This window comes from Rhinopithecus roxellana, chromosome 21 (genome assembly GCF_007565055.1).
Source record: "Rhinopithecus roxellana isolate Shanxi Qingling chromosome 21, ASM756505v1, whole genome shotgun sequence".
Lineage (NCBI taxonomy): Eukaryota > Metazoa > Chordata > Mammalia > Primates > Cercopithecidae > Rhinopithecus > Rhinopithecus roxellana.
Window position 1 is genome coordinate 79,284,298 of NC_044569.1, and position 22,872 is coordinate 79,307,169.

At 37.9% G+C, this 22,872-nt stretch overlaps 1 protein-coding gene across 2 annotated transcripts in view; it reads right to left on the minus strand.

Moving 5' to 3' along the window:
• Window positions 1-1,263: 1,263 nt before the first annotated feature.
• The window catches only part of KLHL14 (kelch like family member 14), a 100,190-nt gene continuing 78,581 nt past the window's right edge, over window positions 1,264-22,872 (minus strand). For both annotated transcript variants that reach the window (XM_010365941.2, XM_030926104.1), the window contains 5 exons: window positions 16,333-16,411; window positions 8,959-9,149; window positions 8,719-8,877; window positions 5,719-5,876; window positions 1,264-3,366 (listed from right to left, as the gene is read on the minus strand). In XM_010365941.2, coding sequence (XP_010364243.1) covers window positions 3,226-3,366; window positions 5,719-5,876; window positions 8,719-8,877; window positions 8,959-9,149; window positions 16,333-16,411 — 728 coding nt within the window. In that variant the 3' untranslated portion in view covers window positions 1,264-3,225. The remainder of the gene's footprint in view (window positions 3,367-5,718; window positions 5,877-8,718; window positions 8,878-8,958; window positions 9,150-16,332; window positions 16,412-22,872) is intronic.

Here is a 22,872-nt window from a genome sequence, read left to right on the forward strand (position 1 = left end):
TTTAAACCTCTTTTGACCTGAAGAATTAAGTTTAATCAGAAATCTGGCATTTATAATGATGCCCTTTGGGATATATTCAGTGAATACTTGATACTTACCATGTTGATAATGATATAGTTTGTTAAGTGATATAAGTGTCAAGGAGCTGGGAAAATATGAGTCTGACTGACTAGGACAGAACAAATGCAGACACTAATTTCAAGCTCACAGACACAGCTTAATTAATTTTAAAAATCTGGTCTGTAGTTTTAGCCAGTTTTAAGACATATTCTCAGAAAAAATATCTTTTTTTGCCCCCTCAGTATATTTCCACTTTACCCAAAATTCCTTCAAGTATTAACTAACTAAATATAAAACATGAAAGTACCGTCTAGTGAGGGACACCAGGGTGGTTTCTTGAGATTAGGAAAAAGATAAGCATGTCTTCTTAACATCTCATGATATTTAGTCAGCACTGGAGCCTTGGGTATTTCAGGGGATTTGGAGAAGCACTTCAGCAACTAGCCATTGGCTCAGGAGAAGGTTCTTCTTTCAATGTGCTACTCTAGTATGTGGAGGAGAAGATCCAATGGAAGGAGAAAGAAACTCCATTACTCTTTCTTGTGGAATACTAGGGAGGATCAAAAGATCCTTTAATTCTGAGTTTAATCATCACTAATGATAGATTTGGCTGGGAAGCATTAAAGTAAATTCCCCCCAGCTTACAGGCTTCCGAGCCTAGCTCCTGATCTTACGTAGCTCTTTGCCTGGAAGGTTGCCCAACTACTACCCTCACCTACAAGCCTTAGTTCCCCCTGTGTCTCCCATAGCCCCTTTAATTGCCCTGTACAATTGCTTCATCAGATCTTTAAAAGAGAATAAAATTAAATACTATGTATTTGATAATTGATTTAATAAAATGTGTGATTCATTATTCTTTAAAAAGGGTGCAGGTATTTTTTTTAACATATATGGTGCTTCTAATAATGTGTATAAATATTTAGTTATTTGATCTCAGGTAAGTTATGTCTTATTATAACACCCTTGTAGTGAAAACATCAGATTCCATATGATTTTTAACTCACAACATTTTCCAGAAGTATTCCATAATTTTAGCACTGTCCATACTGTATACATTTACATATTGTGAGAAAGCCAAATACACTTGTAAATCATAGCTTCAGAATGAAAATATTTAGGCATTTACATATCACAAACCTTCAAACAGTTTAATGTAGAGATTTATACATATGCTATGTAAGTAGGATATGAGAGACAGTTGAATTAGTACATAAAGTTTTTATTTAAAGTTTTCCCCTTCCAAGCAAGCTTCATTTACACATTCTAATACTGTACAAAATTTACATTCTCTGTGACTTGTTTATTCACTTTTCACTTTCTAGTAACTTATGTCTTTCTGAAATACAGAAAGCTTTACTTATAGTTCTCATAAATGCTTTTATTTATTTTGGTGAGAAATAAAAAATAAAATGCAGAACAAGTCTAAGGAAAGCAAATGTTCTTGTATAAACTGTGACTTTTGGAAGAAACAGTGACAGTTGACAACAAAAGGTTCTGAAACAGACCTCGTTCTATTCATGATGTCAGCTGAGATTTTCCCACAGAGTACTGTAACTTTTCTTTCTATATACTCATATGTTTTCAAGGAAAAAGAAATGAAAGTTGATTGCACTGGATATACATATATTTATATATATATTTTTACAACGGATCCTTTGGATCTGAACATACAAATAAATACAAAAACAATGAAGATTGCACTTTACTGTAGAAACGGCATTGGATTCCAGTATACCCATTTATCTTGACGTGCTCTGCCACGAAAGCTTATCACCAAGGCATTTTTCATCTGTGGGATTTCCTTAATTATTGTTTTGAATGACACATCTGTTGAAGGATTCAACGTCATCTCTGGATGGTTAAAAAGTATTTTAGGCTTTTATTTACTCCTAAAGTTGTTGTTCAAGCTCTGAAGGGCTTGAAAATCAAATGTGCATTCCTGTCAGTTTTGTCCTTTTGGTTGGCCACACTGAGACTATCTCATGCTATCCTGACCTTCTGCTCCTGAATTCCTCATGCTCCTCAAGACAACTAGCAATTGCTCGCTTAAATGAGTTCAAGCATCTCTGGTGATAATAAGCAAAATATGATGAATTGGGGGAATAACGATCGTAAGTCAAGTGTCTAGAGCTACCCAAAGGTGAGGAAGAGGAGAAGTATTTTGTCAGGTGCTATAACTGGCTCCTGTGGCTCTTGTAAGTTCTGTGTTTTAGAAACAGAAAGACAACTGGAATTGTACTTAACAGAACTTACTCTTTCTTTTCATCCCTGAATTCCTGAACACCGTCTCCCATTTTTTTTTATTATGGATTAAATTTGGGTCAGACATATCATATAACAGAATCTCTAAAATAGTACGTGACTGAATTTGTCAATCCTGTCTTTTGAAGTAAATAACATGTTAGGAAAAAGCACAAACCTCCATGAACTGAATAGTGACATAATGTGTTTTGTTTCAATCTTTCAGATAAAATTGAGGACACAGAAATGATGACACTATCTAGCTTAGAACCTATAGGGTAGAAAGCATTTATTACAAGAGCCAACATGTTTCTCTTTTCTGATCCCATGAGGTGCTATAAGGGCAGAAGGTGTATGAAATGAAGTTGTAAAGAAATGAAAATGCCTCTCTTTAATCTTATATGATTTTCAATAACAGTGTTGCCAATGGAGTCTGTGAAGTAGCCAAAGGTTAAGAATACAGAATCAAGTGGCAATTTCTGTAATGCCGTATATTTTGCTGGCTCAAATTTGGAATCATTCTTGAACACAATATCCCCGAAATGTCAACATAGATCACATGCAGATAGACTACAATGCACAATACTGATCTCAGGTCTCTCTGGGGCCAGTCTTCTGTATTTTGTTTTTCTCCTTTTGCAAGTTAAGATTCACATGAAGAGTTTTTGTAAAGCTGGGATAAGTTAAAACCAGTCTGAAATGGAAGAGTCTGTCACCACAGGAAGTTTGGTGCGATCTGGGTTACAGACACAGTATATGTTCAAGAACAGGTCTCTTCCTTTTGTAGTTACTTATAAATCATCAGAAACCAGGGGTGGGTTTTGGCAGTTGTGCCATTAGAATGCATTGTTCCTATTATAATAGTGATGTCACCTGCCATTGCTTCCTAGAATGTGATACCGTTCATTCCAGAGTTTCCTGGTGTTATTTGTTGTATGGCACACAAGAGGGCAGAATAACTGTCACACAGGCAGGGCCTGCCAACGGTTCTGCTACATCTCCTTCGAGTTCTGTCCAGGTTCCTTTCTCTGGACAATAGCATATTGTAGATGACTTGTAGGCCCCCTGTAATGACAGAGGAGGGAGCATTTAGAGAAGGAAGTCAGAGAAGTGCAGTGGCAATGTTACTGATCACATTTATTAATATATTGAAAAGAAAATATCTGTTCTCCATTCTTGCTAAATAATTCCAAATGAAAGCAATGGATTTTAAACTGTTCTATTCCAAGGTAAAAGTTAAGATTGACAACATTTCAAAAAAAAATTGTGTGTGTGTGACTAATAATAAAAGTCAAATACCTAGAGGATCCTGGATGCTCAACAAATCCTAAATTGGCTGGGTGCAGTGGCTCATGCCTGTAATTACAGAGCTTTGGTAGGGAGGGTGAGAGGATCACTTGAGCCCAGGAGTTTGAGACCGGTCTGGGCAACATAGCAAGACCTCATCTCTACACACACACCAAAAAAGATAAAAACAAATTGGTCCTGATAGTACACATCTGTAGCCCCAGCTGCTTGGGAGGCTAGGACAGGAGGATTGTGGTTACAGTGAGCTCTGATCATGCCACTGTACTGCAGCCTAGGCAACAGAGTAAGATCCTGGCTTAAATAAATAAATAAAAATAATATACTAAAAATAAAAGTTATCCAGCTGGTTTAAGTTTAAAAAAAAGAACAAATTTACTTTAAACATTCAAATAGTTAAGATAATGATATTTCAGATTGTTGTCTCACTTCTCCATTTTTATTTTGCTACTGTGAAGAATCAGAGCTAGGATTGAAAACCAGTTTAAAGTAAACTGGAAATGAAAGTTTGTCAGCTTTCTCATATATTGATTTATTTATTTTTAAGAGGCCACATGAGAAATAAAATGTCCTTAATCTTGTTTTCTTTGTCAACTTTAGAGGCTAGTGCTTGTGTAACATTTCCCTCCCCAAACCAAGGCAGCTTTGTGTTTATCACAGGAAACAAACAAAAATGCCAACCAACCTAATAATTATTTTTCTGAAAATGCCCCAATGTCTACTTCCAAATGTATATATTCTTGCAGCTAACAATTTGTATAAGCAAACAAGTGCATATATGAATATCTAGTTATATATGTCAATACCTATTTGCCTACATATAACTAATAATGTTTTAAAGCTCCCCAAAACATTATGTCACAATCTTGTTAGAGGCAAAAGAAATAAAACTAAATAATATTATTAAAACCACCAAATTAATCTTATAAAACTAACACAGGTAATTAGGAAAATAGACAAATGTTCATCATTTTAAAAGTGAATATGTAATCTGCTAGACCCGATGTGTCTCCTGATGTACTGTAATTTGAACTACAAAGCCACCTTCTCAGGTGTTCTTGCTAAAAAAGAAGAAAGAAGTTAACAAAGGAAATAAAAAAAGGAAAAAGCTGAATTTAATTATGCCCTTATCTCTAACTTCCAGTCTCTAGAAAATATGCAGACGGAGGACTATTTCAAATGACTCCACAAGGAAGTCATTAACCAATTTCAGAATGTAGGGTATTCTGTATAACTGACCCTCTTTTGTCAAAAAGTCAATGGCATGAAACAAAAAGAGGCTGGGTAATGTTCTAGATTGCAAGACATATAAGAGAAATAATGATGAAATATAAGAAAGATTTGCTGGATCCTGATTTGGATATGTCAATTTGAAAAATACATCTTTTTTTTTAAGTCAGTGGCAAATATCTGAATATAAAAATAGTTATAAATGAATTCTTGTTAATTTTGTGGAGAATGAGTGTATTTACGTAAGCTAACGATTTTTAAAAGGTAAATACTGAAGCATTTAGGGTGAAATGATATGACATCTGGGATCTACTTCATATTGCCTGAGCCAGAGATTTTAAGAGAGGGGGTAGATGAAGTGTGGCAAAATGTTGATGGATGTTGAAGCTGAATGATGGGTTAATGAGGGCCCATTCTAATCTCGATTTTTGTGTATGTTTAGAAAATTTCATGATAAAGAGGGAAAATAAGGGGAAAAATCAATGGCAAATCACACATCCTAAATAGACTTCATGAATATTGGAGAATGAATTTCCATTTTTCATGCCTTACCAGTCAGAAACCTTTCAGACTCTCTTAATGAACTGCAGACCATTTGTAAAATCACCTCAGTTTGACTTTTAGTTGGGAAGCCAGAATCACAAGATCATAGAGATAGGAGAGAAAGAGACCTGCCGCACCTTGTCACGCTGTTGATCAGCCAGCAAGCCAGTTCAACAGCCACCAGATTGATACTATTTTACTACCTAAAGCAACTGACTGCCTGCGTGTAAGTATGATACTCTTAAAAGGTACATGTGTGGAAGATAACACATTTGGAAGGATACAGAAAAAGTAAGCACCAACAAAATAAAGGAGCATGCAGTAAATGTGGACACATACCATACTCCAGCTGTAGCCTCCCACAAGGTAAATGCTGTCATCAAGCACTGCACAGCCAGGGCCGCTTCGACCCTCCAAAATGGGAGTTTGGAGTATATTCCACTGGTCACCTTTCGGGTCATAGCATTCCACAAGCATTACATCAAGGTGGGAGAAACCTAAGTGACAGAACAAAGTGGAACAACAAAATAATAAATGCTCAGGGTCCCAATTCAAGGCTAGGCCTTCTTTTAAAAACAAGTCTCAAGCCAAAATAGATAATTATGGTTTTGAAGATAAAAAAGCATAAATTCACTGAGATCGGGAGAAATGTCAGAAAGACCTAAAAAATCCCAAAGAAACTCTAGTTGTTTTAGATTACTTCAAAGCAAGAATATCTGAACAGATGTCATTAGTGAAGGTTGATTATATGTGGATAGATCTTATTAAAAAAGTTTATTAAAACCTTATTTAAAAAGGCTTAAAATAATAGTTTAAGCAAGCATTTTACAGGGCACTTACAATATGCTAGTTTTCTTTTCTAAGGACTTTATTTAAATGAACTCATTTAATCCTTTCCATCATTCTATGAGATAGTCCCTGTCCTTACTTTCATTTTATAGATAAGGGAACTTGGAGACAGAGAAAGTCAATTACCTGAGTAAGTCACAAGTCAGTAAGTAGACAGGTTGAGATTTGAATCCAGGAGAGGCTTCAGAACTCAAACTCTTGCATACTAAATTGTATTGCTTTTTCTCAAATGAATATTTAACTCTCTCAGAACGTTTTGATAAATTAAAAATATGTTGTTCAGCATCTTTTACCTTTTTCACAATTTGACTATGTTTATAAACAACTCTGATGATGTAAATGGTTTCTAATATTTGCCAAGAATCAAGGTTTAGAGTAGGAGGCTGAGTACCTTTCACCGAAGAGCTTCTCCTACCTCTTCTGATAGGGTTCTCAGTGTCTGGGGCAGTACCTAGGTCACTGAGAACAACTTAAGTTTCCTGGACTCTACTGGAGCCCTGCCTTTAATTTAAAGGGTGAGAAACACCTAGTGGGAGCTTCATACTCACCAAGCAGATCAAACCTTTAATGTTTTTATTTATTTTTTTTCCTGTAGTTAAATGCAGGCTATGGATATTTGCTAACTGACAATCACAGTGTGTATTTTAAAGTAACCAACATACTGGATTCTTTAAAATAATTGAGAAGATGAATCAAAAAGTGGAGAAATTTTGGTCTTGAAGAGGTAGACAGGTTATTTCGGTTACTAACTTCCTACAGAAAATAAATCGCATAGATGGTGGAACAACAGAACAATGTACTCACTGCAACTCCAGAGTATATTCCTTTCCTTTACCATTAAGATTATTGATGATGATTTTTGAAGCATATACACTTAGAATGGGCACTTGGGCAAATTCCAGGTTCTGACCTTAGAGGCATCATTTGAAGATATATATGCCTTCTCTGTACCAATGTTATACATGGGGACTGTGATCCTCATAGAAACCATCAAGGCAAGATTAATTATCCCTCCTTTACAGACATGAGGTTAAGTGTCTTAAGTGAGACCACACAACTAGAAAGTGCAAAACTAAAATCAAAGCTGGGCTTAGATGCAATGTCTATATCCTCTCCTCACCATGATGCCTCCTTGAGCTAACCCAGTTTTGATGTGTGTGCAGTATTTCTCATTTAGATTGTCATTTACTAAGTCTTTCTGTCCAAACGCAACCTCAAATGTTAGAAGATCCTAGAGCATTTAGACAATATCTTGTGCAGAAGAATGAAAAGAAATCACATTTTAACATAAAAGGATATAAAGTTAATATAAAACATGGCGACATAAAGGAATGGTGTGTGACTTGAAATGAAAGAGCACCATTGAAAGAGATAAAGAATAAAAAGGGAAGAGTCACAGTAGTAAATAAAATCTTTTCCCACTGGAGAGAGCACTTAAGCTGAACAGCAGACATGCTCTAGGCTATTGGCATTTCTGAACATGAACTTGACTGAATGAACATGAACTTGGAAGTATCTACGTAAAAATTACACCTGCTCAGACTTTATTACATTTACAGGTAAACATGTATTAGGAAAATAGAGAAAACATCTAGGTCTAAACCATCTAAAAAGATGTATATACTATTAAAAAATAAATGCACACATGTGTGTTATCTACCATACTTAGATAGCCTGTTTCCCTTTTAGCTCAATTTCAGGGATCATAGACTAGCAGAGCTGAAGGAGATTTTAGAGAGCATAGAGCAGTTTCTTCATCTTCAGATGAGGAGACTGAGGCCCAAAGCAGTTCAATAATGTTCTCGATATCATAGGTCTCTCTGTTTTCCTGTCACATTCAGTGTTACATGCATGCACATAATGTTATATATGTACACATACACTACAAAAAGTTACAGTCACATACATATCTGGGGCAGGAAAGGTGCTGAAACATATCTCTGAAAATGCTATGCTTTAAGATTTTTATTGAAAAAAACAACAGAATTTGATAATCATAAGTAGTTTGCTATTCAATTCTTAAAAAATTCTAAATTTAGACACAAGAATCTGATAAATATTACCTTTTAAAAAATCACGTTAGCTTTGTGCACTTATGACTAAAGTTCTTTATGATTACTGCAAAAATAGTTTTCTGGAAAAAATTCATTACTACCACTTTGGTGATAAGAAATAATTTATTTCAGTGAATACATTGTTACAACAAATTGTTTGTGCTCTTCAGTTATTAATGCTCCTGTTTCTTATTTTCTGTAGACATCATTATTCATTTCTTTTATGTGTATGGTAACTAAAAAATAATCCTATCTGCAGAAAAGCCAAAATAAATGCTTGCTCAAGGGTACTGCCAATTTACACAGAGTAGATTTTATTAGATCAACATGTTTTTTACTTGGTTAACTATCATTATCTAAGGAGAAACCCCCTTAGCAAGAAATATGAGATGCAAATGTTATTGTGACTAAAAAACAAAACAACAACAAAAAAGACCTTTCAAATGATTTCCTCCAATTGCATACAAGCGATCATTCATTACAGCCAAAGTGTGAATTGCGCGTTTTGTGTTCATATCTTGTTTTCGAGCCCAGACATCCATTACTGGGTCATAGCAATATAGCCATGGGACATATTCTCCATTGTGTACACCCCCTGTGAAATAAACATAGACATACAAGTCAAGAGAGTGCTTTGGAACTGAACTTTGTAACAAAAAGTGGAGGAATTACTTGCCTGAAATGTATATTTTCCCATTGTGCACTGCTCCCGCATGAGCCGCCAGAGGCTGTGGCAAAGAGGAGACATAGCGCCATTCATTTGTTTCTAGGTTATAGCACTCCACGCTGGACAAGTAGCCAGTTTCATTCCTTCCACCAATAACGTATAAATGTTTGTCCAACCGACATGCATAGAAACTGGCTCTTCTACAATGAAAACAACCCACAGTAAATCACAAGAGGAGCTGTGAAATGTTACTTTTTGAAATAAGGTAAGCACCACCCAGTTAGTCAGGAAAAGGGGTGCATTCTGCTTCAGAAAGGGTTGCAAATCTTTAAAAATTACACATATACCTTGTAAGTCTGAGACCTTCTACAGTAATCATATGTATTGCCCTTTCTGGTTAATATTCTTGATATTAAAGTAATAGTAGAGGAGAAATTCACCAACTCTTTGTTTCAGCCCTTTTTATCTTGCTTTTTATGCACTGTTAAGTGTTCATTAATATTTGGGATATTCGGTACCTTGTAAGGATATCGTAGCTCTGTAAGACAAAGTGAAAAATGAAGTAGATAATGTAACAATAATAAATTATCTTGACATTCACTTTCTTTATGGTCCTTCAGGGGTCATTGTTCCCAATTTATAAGAAACTACATCATCAAAATTTTTCTTCAATTATCACTTTTTTTTTTACCCTTAGTACTACTGCAAATAGAATAACTTTTGTGAACTTCATATAATGTTCAAATTTTGCACTTATATAACCAGTTCAGGAATTTCATCTAAGTAGCTTTTTGTGTTGATTCTTAAAAGGCTATAAGATATTTTAGGTCCCTTTTTAAGAGAGGCTATTGACTATATTATCCCATTATGCCATCAAAGCAAAAGATACAAGCTGTGTTGGAAGGACTGTAGACAGAACAATCCTAAGATATGCCATAATTTAGGAGTGAGATTTGAAGATACTGAGGACCAGAATTAGAGCTGTAGTAGAAAAAATGGAAAGGGGTGACACAAAAGATATTTTAAAGGAAGAAAATGTAAAACTTGGCAAGTAATAAAATATGGAAGCTCAGGGAGAATAACGGTCAAATAGCAATCAAAAATTGGGAGTTAGGATGACTAGTTTGAAACTTTAAGCAAGCCTTTGACTGTTTGCTTCTTTTCTTCATTGATACTACTGGAATAATATACTTCACAAGGAAAACGTGATCCAATATTGAATAAGTATAGCTGTTAAGTGCCATGTCCCTCAGATAATGTAGTTTATATTTAATGAATTAATGATCTCTATTAAAATAGATGCCAAGATTCTTGTGGAATGTTGATTGCAAGACAAGGAGTGCTACAGGTTTTTATCAAGGAAACATGTTGCTTGGAGATTTTCCAGGTTGTGTTTATGAAGTACCAAAACATTTAGGAGGTAGTGTATAGCATGGTGATTAACGATTTGGCTTCTTGAGTAAGACTGCCTGGCTAGATGATGTATTAGGTGTGTGGCCTTTGACATGTCACCCAACCCCTCTCAGCCTCAGGTTCTCATCTGGAACATGGGGATGATAATGGTCTCTTTCTCACAGGGCTATTGGCAAATACATATAAGTGCTTGTCATAGTGTCCAGCATTTTGTTCATGTTCAGGAACTGCCAGTTAATATTACCTGGATAAAAGGTTTTTAAAAATTGACCATCAACATGTTTGCATGTAAACATTTCGGAATAATGTTTAAGTGACAACTAAATTCTTTAATATTCGTTCAGATGATTTGCTACCACACAGGCATGATATTTGTTATGGATGGTAATGTATTCATTTTTTAATAGTCCTGAAATTATCCTAATAGACATCATTGATAATTTTAGAGCAGTATTTTATTTATTTATTTATTTATTTATTTATTTATTTATTTATTTATTTTTGAGACGGAGTCTTGCTGTGTCCCCCAGGCTGGAGTGCAGTGGCCGGATCTCAGCTCACTGCAAGCTCCGCCTCCCGGGTTTACGCCATTCTCCTGCCTCAGCCTCCCGAGTAGCTGGGACTACAGGCGCCCGCCACCTCGCCCGGCTAGTTTTTTGTATTTTTAGTAGAGACGGGGTTTCACTGTGTTAGCCAGGATGGTCTCGATCTCCTGACCTCGTGATCCGCCCATCTCGGCCTCCCAAAGTGCTGGGATTACAGGCTTGAGCCACCGCGCCCGGCCAGAGCAGTATTTTAGCTATGTTTGTTTTTTTCTAGATTTTCTTGATATATTTGAAGGAAATATGTGCCTTGGATAATTCAGAAAGATGGTGAGGACAACAATAATGAAAACAGTGGGAGGGAGAAAAGTAGGAATAAAATAAAGAGAAGATGAGTCAGTTTCATAAAGTAAAGACTTAACTGGGTCCATGTCTTCTGTGGGGTTTGTGAGGCTCTGAAATTGTAATAAAATGCTGTAGATAGATGTTTTTGCACATGTGCATTTTTTGGAGGAAGCTTTTTTTTTTTCTTTTTTTGAGACAGAGTCTGGCTTTGTAGCCCAGGCTGGAGTGCAGTGGCGTGATCTTGGCTCACTGCAAGCTCCGCCTCCCGGGTTCACGCCATTCTCCTGCCTCAGCCTCCCAAGTAGCTGGAACTACAGGTGCCCACCACCACACCTGGCTAATTTTTTGTATTTTTGGTAGAGACGGGGTTTCACCGTGTTAGCCAGGATGGTCTCAATCTCCTGACCTTGTGATCCACCCGTCTCGGCCTCCCAAAGTGCTGGGATTACAGGCATGAGCCACCGCGCCTGGCCAGAGGCAGCTTTTCAATGTGTTCATCAAAGGGATTTCTGATCTTAAAAAAATTGAGATTTTTCTGGTATGAGGGGCTAAAAACTCATCTAAATATAAATAATATTTCAAAGCAGTTGCAAAATTAAGTGCATACAGATAAACTACTGATTCCTTCTATTTCCTCAACCAGACTTCAGTTACTTTCTCACTGAATATGGTAGGTCAAAGTTATTCTACTAGTACGTTGACCTTTTCAAGTTTAAGTGTTTCATTGAAAAGACTGACACATGTCTACAAAAATCCGTCCTAAAGTAGCACATTTTTTTTTCCACCATTGACACTAAGGTAGTTCGGTATACTTCTTCCATGTGATTCTATACTAGGAGCCTCTGAAGCAGTACATTTTCTTTTTCACTAATGGGCCATCTTTAAAGAATTGGGACTATGTGGGTTGTAAGCTGGTCATGGTGAGTTCTGTGCAGCATTAGTTTAGAAGAAAAGATGCCAATTAGTATGAAAACCTTCTATTTAACTGAGTTTAGATATTGGAGAATAAGAGGAAGATCTCTCTTTGGTGAACTCATTTTCTTGTCTAAAATTCAGTTTTTTCACTTGTTATGATCTGGTTCCTTCCTCACCATGACACCTGGTCAGCCTGTCAGAACCTGCTTTATTTTCTAGCCAAGGCGTTCTTCATGTGACACTCCGTGTGTACTCCTAGCTTTATCCACACAGTGTCACTGTTAGGATCTAAATGGGAAAAAATCAGCAGGTTTCACTTCCTGATGAAAAGTGCATTTTTAGGTAGAAATTCCAACAGTAAAGATTCTGAATCTTTGACTTATTCCCTTGAGTGCCCAAAGCGAGAGTTCCTGAAATGCATTTTAGGAACCTGATAGTTAATGGTCTGCCAGCAACTGTGAACATTCGCTCTAGGCTAAAATCTTACCATACCAGGTCCCTCTTGACAATGCTCCCTGCCCCTCTTTGCCACATGAAGAACATACAAGGTTTAGGCTATTTTATTTTGAGAGGAAAGTAAGTTCAAGATTGTTAAAGATTTTTTAGTGGGATTACACTGTTTCTATTTCAAATTGTTCATCTCTCCCTCCTTCAGCCTCCCCTGCTCCCCACTGCCAGAAGCAATATTCAGTATTTGTGAGATAAGTTTTAAAAAGATTAATAATAATGCATACAAATATACTTTAAACCCGGCTTATTTTACAGATCTTTACAAGTTCTCTCTGGCCCTTAGAGTTGTCAGTTTATATGCTAAAGCATGAGATTGGATTACTATCTCCTTACCCAGCTTGAAGTTTTGACTTTTGTCATTGGATTAAAAACAATGGATATGTTAAAAAGAATATTGTCTCCCATTGTTTCTTGTTACACAAAATATTACTAGAAACAAACTATTTAAACATTGATGCATTTTTGACATATTAAATTCTTGTCTTTTATTTACTCTGTGAAATAGAGGCTTTGTTCTTAACGCTTCCCAAACTACTTTGTCTTCTATTTTTTTAGATTAGCTAGGGGGTAAGATCTCCATGAGAATAACACTTCAAATGTCAATTTTTACTGAAAAAAAAATTAAGTTACCAAAACATTTCTACTGATCCAAGTTTTTAATTTTTTCCTCTCCTTACTGAAGAATTAAATTCTAAATCTGAGAGCAAAACAAGTCATTGGCACTACATTTAAATTTATATTTTCATCTATTCATTTCTGACAGTAAATTCATAGCCAGCAGGTATGCAATTCATGAGCTGACTCATGGTTGAGTGAATCTGAAGGCCATGTGCCCATTTCCCTGCTAAACTGGGAAGGTGTTCTGCACTTTTTCTCTATTCTTTTGGAAGGGTTGGCTAGGTAGGGTATCCTGGTACTCAATCTGTCAGCACTGAGTGGGAAAAGGCAGATCTCACAAATGCCCCGTCAATCTTGCAGCTCCATTTCTCCTGTGGGCTGGTTGACCCAGGCAACAATCTATAACTTAAAATGAAATTTTTCTATCATTACCAAGCTTCCATTCAAAATACAAAATACAAAATACAGAGCACAGCTCTGTAAGGGTAGGTTACCCCAGAGGTGGCTTACAATGTGTTTTCATTATTCTCAATTGGTTTGGTGATTTCTCAGCATAATAATTTTTCAGCAGTTTGGTAGCAGCATAAGGGAAGGGGGTAGGTGGGGAACTTCCGGTTTCATTCATGATCTACACAATGTAAAATTAACTAAATGTTTTAAGCAACTTTTCTGATCTGAAGAGTGACTCATATATTTCTAGATTCTTTTTCCTCTTTTTTTAAAACCACCAATTAATCTACACTAGTAACTGATTGTACTTGCTATTTTGAATGGAAACTTGGCAACGACAGAAAAATTTCATTTTAAGTTATGGATTGTTGCCTGGGTCAACCAGCCCATAGGAGAGATGGAGCTGCAAGATTGACGGGATATTTGTGAGATCTGCCTTTTCCCACTCAGTGCTGTAAGGAGCTCTTTATTTGGTCTATCGAGTTGATTGTTCTAAATCTAAAAAAAAACTTCTTTTACTAGGGACGTGACATGATATACCATAATGACTTAGAAAGAAACGTTAAACAGTCCATCCTGTCAATGGTGGCTGCCGGGTACCGACAGACCATGGCAGGTCTTTTTATCAGGTCAATGAGCTGCTAAAAATTGTCTAAGTAGGACCCTGCCATGATAGGCCATAGTGCCTCAGAGGAAGTCATTACAGACTATCAAGTAAACAATACACATTTTCAAAAAAATTACTAATTAGGTTTTGCAGCAATACTTCCCATCCTTAGGGGCTCTACAGTGGGATAATTGACCACGACGTGAGTTATGCCTCCCAAGCCGAAGGCATGAAGGTTAATTATCATGGTGTACAGCCCCCAGCAAAGGGGTCCGCGGTGATGAGATGATGACATTTCAAACATGTATTGATAGTTGTTTTTTAAGTAAAACTTTTTGGAATAGTTTTGATTAAAGGGCAAAGTGATGCAGCTGTAATAACAGCAACCAGGAAATAACCTCCAAAAGAGAGAAACAGGGTGCACTGCAGAAAAAGACCAGGAAGCTTCAGATTCATTAAGTTTGTCAAACTATTAATTGACTTAGAATTATTTCCTCAGGTACCTTTGAACTAGACATTCCTAAAAGTGTCTGTGGTCCTTAATGTATCATGCCTCATCATTTTCACTGTATAGCCTTTAGTCTTCTAAGGGAGTTTTAATATATTTACCTGTATATAGAGTAGAAAGTTAGGTCTTGTGTTTCATTAGAGCATGGATTCATGCTGTCTTGCTGCAATAAGTACATTTTTCAATAAATGGTATTGTATGAAAATTTTCTTTTAGCTTAGAATTTAGGATTAAGAATCCAATTTAATCTCAGGGTAATCTACTTGAATGTTATAAAAAGAGAGATATTCAGGTGAGAGGTCATGTAAGAAATAGAAAAGAGAAAGAATGCTGATGATTCCTTTTTTTTTGAGACGGAGTCTCACTCTGTTGCCCGGGCTGGAGTGTAGTGGTGTGATCTAGGCTCACTGCAACCTCCGCCCTCCGAGTTTAAGCGATTCTCCTGCCTCAGCCTCCCAAGTAGCTGGGATTACAGGCGCCTGCCATCGTGCCCGGCTATTTTTTTTTTTTTTTTTTTTTTGGTATTTTTTAGTAGAGATGGGGTTTCACCATCTTGGCCAGGTTGGTCATGAACTCCTGACTTCATGATCCACCCGCCTTGGCCTCCCAAAGTGCATGCTGAAGAGGCAATAGGATGCAGCTTACTGTCTATCTCACTGGAGAATTTGCTCAAGAGGATGTCTAGATATTATTTGAAAAGAACCAAGTGTTCAAAATCTGGGCTGTGAATTTGCATATGCAGATAAAGACATGGTGGCATGCCTGAGGAACAGCTAGGAGAGACAAAATATATGTAAATATAGTAGCCATCTTGTCCTTTGGTAGCCAGGAGACTTGGCTGAGATAACTAACTACTCTATGCAAAAAATGAGATGACACGTTGGAAGACTAATTTTTTTTTTAAACTTAACAAATGACTTGTTCTTGAATGTATGGATTCAAAGACATTTGGGGAGGTAAATGCAAACAAGACAAAATTTACTATTGAAATGTTAAATTTCAATATTTCATATCTAATTATCTAAATGTCTAATATTAAATATTGAATTTTAATATTGAATATTGAATTTAATATTAAATAATTTAATATTGAGTATTGAAATGTCTGTACCAAAATGCACATCATTGCAAGTATAGTGTTTTATATTTCAATTTTAGGGTTTAAATATATTATCACCAAAAAGAGTGATATAGCCAGAGAAATTTTAGCTCTGTTTGCAAAATACCAATCAATATAATCAAGAAAGACAGTCACACATTTTTTTTTCTTCCTACATTAGGACAAATAATTGACTTAGTTTTCTCTATTGAATTAACAAGGAAGGTCATGTAAATTGGCTAGGCCAAGTTTTGTATTTTGCCTCATATGTCTTCCATTGACTTTGTTTAGCATTCCTTCTCATGAAAAATCACCTAGCACCCATGCCCCTGTAAAGCCGTCACAAACATTTCAGGTGCAAGAAATAAACACTTACCTTTCTTGCATGGGTGGAAGTTGAATCCAGCTGTTAAATCGAGGATCATAACGACTGACAAAATTTGTGCTGTGTTTGCCTGTAAAAATGTATTTGAGACATTTAAAACTGAGACTCTTTTGCTGATTTGCACATATAGTAGTATTTTATAAGACATCTCTGTTCTCAGGTTTAACAAATAGGTGAATTAAGTAGAGGGAATGCCTACCACAGCGCAGGCGATGAGTCAATGGAAAAATAAATGTGCCGCCTCAAGTGTTTTTCCTCTTTCCTTCTCTTTCCTTTTTCTGTTTTTGCAATGAGTTAGGATAAAACTAAATCAACCACAAGAATCAAAGCAACTATATTTACCAAACTCGCTTTTATTACAGTGTTAGGATAAAAATATCTGGGGTGTTACTGGTGTTTTAATGCTTTAAACACAGTAAGTTATTGTCTGTAAATTATCAGTTCCACTCACATGTGCATGGCCTCGCTATCGGGGGGAGAGTCTGCTCTCTCTCTGTTCAATAATAGCAGCCACTACAAAAAGAGCCTGACTGGGAAAGTTAGTTTTGTTCTACACATACCATGTAAGTTCTGCGTGTGTATCTGGGGGAAGCACAGTTGCTGTGACATATACACAGGTGTATGTGCTGAAATGGGAGACATGAGTCCTCTGAGCTGCTTAACTAGCTTGTCCCCTCTGTTGAGCCTGAGAAGCATGGTAATGCCTCCAAAGTATTAAAATGAATCTTATTTTATATACGTGTTGACATTAGAACAAGAAATGGAAGCAAAATAATATATTACATTCTCTGTGTAGCACCTGAGATGATAATCATCTAGAGGACTTGAAGCCTTAACTCTAAGTCTGCCTTTGTTTATATATGTGTAACTAAACATTGAGAGATGGGTACCAAATTTCACTACAGGACTGAACAGATAGGGGTGTGTGAGTGTGTGTGCATGTACTCACACAGAAATGTCCACCCAACACAATTATTACCTGTACAAATATGTATCAAGCACCTAGCACCTACTGTGTGTTTTATGTATTCTAGACTCTGGAAATACTTTGGTATGCAAGATAGACATAGTCCGTATCCTTATAAATGCATAAACAAACGTATAATATGAAGTAGTGATGAATGCTATTAAAAAATAAAGCAAGGAATGATAAAGGGAGGCCAGTTTAAGTAGGAGAGTCACCTGCTCACAGACGTCTTTTGCAAGTCATGCACGTATCTACAGAATGAGCCTCTCAGGCAAAGGGGTGGGAAAGAATTAAGTCGCTGGACTGGCAGTAAGTTCAAAAACAGCAAGAATGCTAGGGTGACTGGACAGAGGTCAGAAAGGGGTCAAGGGCCAGAACATAGTGTGTCTTGTGGGCTGATGCAGGATTTTATATTTTGTTATAAGGACAATAGCAAGTCACTGGAGAGTTTTGAGCAAGTGAAAAACAGTCTAATCTATCACGCTGGCTGCTGTGTAAAGAGTAGACTATAGGGGGGCCACTGTGGAAGAGGGGAACTGTCAGGAGACCACTGCAATCATCAAGGTAAGAGCTGTGGTGGCTTGAATGAAGGTGGAGGTGGTGAGAAATGGTTGAGTTTTAAATCTGTTGTGCAGGCATAGCCAAATAAAATTTCCTGAGGGCTTGAACACTGGTATGAGAAAAAGTGAGTCATTCAGGATGACTGCTAGGTTTTAAGCCTGAATAATTGAATGGAAGGTTATGCAATTTGCTGAGGTGGGGAACACCAAGGAGGAGTAGTTAGGGAGTTGGGAAGAGAAGTTATGAGCTCTGTTTTGGAATTAACCTTGAGAGACCTATAGGATCTCAAACAGGAAGTGTCTGGTAGGCCACTGGCTAAATGCGGCTATGGGTGCAAATTTTGGAGTCATTAGTCCAGAGTTATTTAAAACCATAGGGTTGAGTGAAACCATTTATGGAGACTGTATGAAAATGAAAGACAATGGGTCCTCAGAGTGAACCCTGTAATAGAAGCAGCAAAACTGACAAAGGAAAAGAATGCTCAGAAATAGGGGGAAAGGTGTGGTATTTTGAAAGCAAATAGTGTTTCAAAGGAAGGGAGGTGAGCAGCTGAGAGGTGACTATGGCATTGGCAGCATGAAGGTTGCTTGTGGCCTCAACAGGCATTGCTTCCGTGAACCGGAGGGGATGAAAGCCTGAATGCAGACTACTCAGGAGAGACTAAGATGTAAGAAAGTGGAGGTAAGAGGATAGGCATTGCTTCTTAGGACTTTTGCAATAGAAAGAAGGTTATAGCTGGAGGATGCAGCATTGAAGGAAGGTTTGTTTGGTTGTTTTTAAAGTTCGGACACACTGGAAAGTCCTTGAGCGGGCAAGAAGGAATGAGGAATAGACTTTAGGATTGGGTCAGAAACAATAGTAGGGGGAAGACAGAATATATAAGTTGCAATGGAAATAAGTGAATAGATTGGAGGTAGCAAAATGAAGAGTTTATCTTCTGAGTGCTTCTATTGAATTAAAAAGTAACGCCATCAACTGAGAGTGAGGATGGTGACTCTGAAGGAGGCATTTGAAAAGACTGAGGAATGATATATTTACCTTGGAGGGTAGAAAGGCACATTGACAACAGAAATTCAGTGGAGCTGAATAGTAGCCAGCTTGGCTGTGTGGTTTTCTCTATCTACATTTAGTTGCTCAGGGGCAGGGGAGAGAGGGAAGAGGGTTAGGTTTAACCAGGACTAGTATTGTCAGGCAAATTCAGAGGAAGGAGAGAGAGAACAAAAGGCGGCAGGTGTATGAGGAGAGTGTTTATAGGGATGGGCCATAGAAGCTAAACTCAGTAAAATGGGAAGTAAGGTCACGAGGGGATGATGGACAGTGAAAATGTGGCTTTGCCGGCAAAACAGTGGATTACTACCACATAAAGAGGCAGCAAATGGCATCATCTGCAGATATCCTTTAAAGTGCTTGGGGTTTTAAGGGATTGAGAATGGCAATAAAGAGAAAACAGAGAAGCTGCTTGCCTCCAATAATATAAAGTATGTTGGGGAAGAAGATACACACTGGCTCCCATTAGAAAGAGTGGCTAGGAAAGCAGTACTCTCAGAAGATAGCCAGGTTTTGGCCAGGTGCAGTGGCTCATGCCTGTGATCCCAGCACTTTAGGAGGGCGAGGCGGGCAGACCTTTGAAGTCAGGAGTTCAAGACCAGCCCGGCCAGCATGGTGAAACCCCATCTCTACTAAAAATACAAAAATTAACCAGGCATGGTGACGGGCTCCTGTAATCCCAGCTACTCGCGAGGCTGAGGCAGGAGAATCACTTGAACCCAGAAGGCAGAGGTTGCAGTGAGCCAAGATCGCACCACTGCACTCCGGCCTGGGCAACAGAGTGAGACTCCACAAAAACAAACCAAAACAAAATGCTAGGTTTTGGTTAGAAAAGAAGTTAAAGGAACCATTCAGAGGAGAATTTAAGGATTATAGATATTTTGCTGATGTGAGATCATGAGTTGCAGGGATCATGTGGGAAAGTTTGGATGGTTAGGTTGAGTAGTAAAATGAGTTTTATTTGGGGACATACAGGAAGAGATAAGAGTATCAGGGGGAAAGGAAGACTCAGAAGATTTGTATTTCACATAAGGAGGCTCCAACTCAAGAAAGAATTATGTCTAGAGCTAGTTAATAAGTGAGTTTTTGTGAAATCTGCAATCATTTCCGTGTAGAAAAAATATCATCATTCTTAGTCAAGTTCCAAGGTTAATTCCCAAATTCAGGTGAAGATTAATGATATTCATAGGAAAGTAGAACCTACCCACCGTGTATAGGAATGTTTCTCTAGATGTTTGGATTAGAATTTCCATTTGGAAGATGATATCTGCCTCCTCCTGGCAATGGAGCCAAGAGTGCCTTCACGTGCTGAGCAGTGGTGGTAGAAACTAGCAATGTTCACTTCGGGTTGTAATGGTAGTGGCCTTGATTCAGAGAAGAGGCTAAGCAGAAACTGGTGTAACATGGATGTGAGATGAGAAAATGGTTTCCAGAGGCAGGGTCAGTGATGCAAAAGAGTCTGGGTGTGGTGGCTCATGCCTGTGGTCCCAGCTACTCAGGAGGCTGAGGTGACAGGATTGCTCAAGGACAGGAGTTCAAGGCTGCAGCAAGCTATGATTGCACCACTCCAGCCTGGATAACAGAGTGAGACCCTGTCCCCAGAACCCCCAAAGAAGACACAAAAATAGGGCAAGAATGGAGGACTGGGAAGACAAAAAGAAGGAAGGCATTCTGGAGGTGGCAAAGGAGGTGCAGAGAGGATAATGAACCTCAGGAGAAATGAGTGTGGTAGAGTGAGGAAGGTGAGATGAAATGGGGTTATTCTCCTTCCTTGTGGCTACTATGGAGATGCTACCAGCAGCCTGAGAGTGGCGGCCATATGCTATGAAATTTTGGATTATCCTCACACATTCTGTTTTTTCTCATCCTTTTCATACTTTTTTCTCATTTTCCTCCACTTTTCTTTTTTGTGCTGGTGACCTGTCACCAAACACCATTGTTGCTTAGCACTGGGCTGATGTGATAAATGGGGCAAAGGGTGGCAGTTTCCAGCCAATGTAGGGAGAAGGAAGTGGGAAGAAAAGAAGTTCCCTTTGAGCAGTTGTTTTGGGAACCAGTTATTAGGAAGTGACAAATGTAAACTGGGTTTCCATAAGCTGGGGCACTGACAGAGTCTATGCATACCTATTAGAATACGATCATGCATTCCTATCACTAATGACATGAAGAGAGTTGATAGGAGTTAATAATTATATCTGAGTAGAAAACCTTATGTGTATATTTTGATTATATTTCCCATAACTAATATATTTGCTGACTTCAAGTTGTGGTCATCAATAGATCATCAACAGATATAATTATATTTATTTCAAAGAGTATATGTTTGTGTTTTATGAGCATGTATTGAAATTCGCAATTTTGTATTTCAAGGGCACACATCTCAGATACCATTTTCATAAGAACTAATTTTTTTTTTTTTTTTTGAGAGAAGTCTCGCTCTGTCGCCCAGGCTGGAGTGCAGTGGCCGGATCTCAGCTTACTGCAAGCTCCGCCTCCCGGGTTTACGCCATTCTCCTGCCTTAGCCTCCCTAGTAGCTGGGACTACAGGCCCCCACCACCTCGCCCGGCTAGTTTTTTTTTTTTGTATTTTTTAGTAGAGACGGGGTTTCACCGTGTTAGCCAGGATGGTCTCGATCTCCTGACCTCATGATCCGCCCGTCTCGGCCTCCCAAAGTGCTAGGATTACAGGCTTGAGCCACCGCGCCCGGCCAAGAACTAATGTTTAACTTAAGAAGATTTCATCTTTGGGACTGACATACATAACATCTGAACCCACGGATTTAAAAGCTTTCTCTGTGCCAGCAATGATGTTAAAGCATGTTATATATTATCATAGGATTGCTATCCTTTATATGTTTTGGTATTAATTGCATGAGGTATTATAATACAAGACTCTCAAATTTTAGAGATGGTTGAGTCTCTTCACAGTTTTTAAAATGAGGAATGATGAAGAGTTCCTTGTGAGTGAGTGGGAGCCACTTTCCATGTGATCCAATATTGATTTAATTTCACAAGATCAAAAACAAAGTGTCACTGTTACACATCTAACCAAATACATATGGTTACATGAAACACAGTATATTACAGTGGCTAAAGACAACGGCTCTGAAATCAGATAGACATAGGTTGAAATCAGCTCAGCTTCTTGTAAGCTATGTCTGCTGGCAAGTCATTTAACCTCTTCAGGCTTAGCCTTCTCATAGTAAAACTAGAGTTATCATGGAATGATTTGCAGGATGCTTGTGAGGACTAAGTGAAATGATGTAGGTGAGTACTTAGCAAAGTTCCTGGCAATAAGGAGTACTCAATAAGTACTACTAATAATACTAATGAAGTTAAACTATGGTTGACCAGATGGATGGAGTATGGAAACCATTCATGGGATTGTGGCGGATGCTCTTGGTCCTTAGCCAAGATTCCTTTACCAGACCGATTCACCGATTCCCTGGCTGCTGAATGCTGGCTGCTCATGGTCACAGCAGCTCCTGCTGCTGAACAGGCCACCTCATTGCCTTCCCTCATGCCCCACCTGGGGGAAGGCTTTAGCCAATGACTGACATGATGTGCAAAAGACTGGCCTGCTTGCCGCAAGGTGTAACCAGTTCTCCTCTACTTAGGTGAGCCCAGCCCATGGTCCAGCCTCCTTTGCCCAAATCTATGCTAAATGACTTCATGTGCCAAATGAGTCAGGGACACAATGACTCAGCCTTTCATGTGGAAGCTTCCAAAATTCTAAAAAGGGATCTTACACACACACACACACACACACACAGACACACACACACAGAGAGCACTCCTAGACCTGTATTAAGGCTAAAGGTAAAATTAAAATACAGTAATTAAAGTTATACTAAAATTTAATTCTGTGCATCCTAGTAGTTAAAGCAAAGAGAAGAGACACAATAGTCACGTGGTTAGCATTAGTAATAATTTTCAAAAGCATACAATGTCTCAGG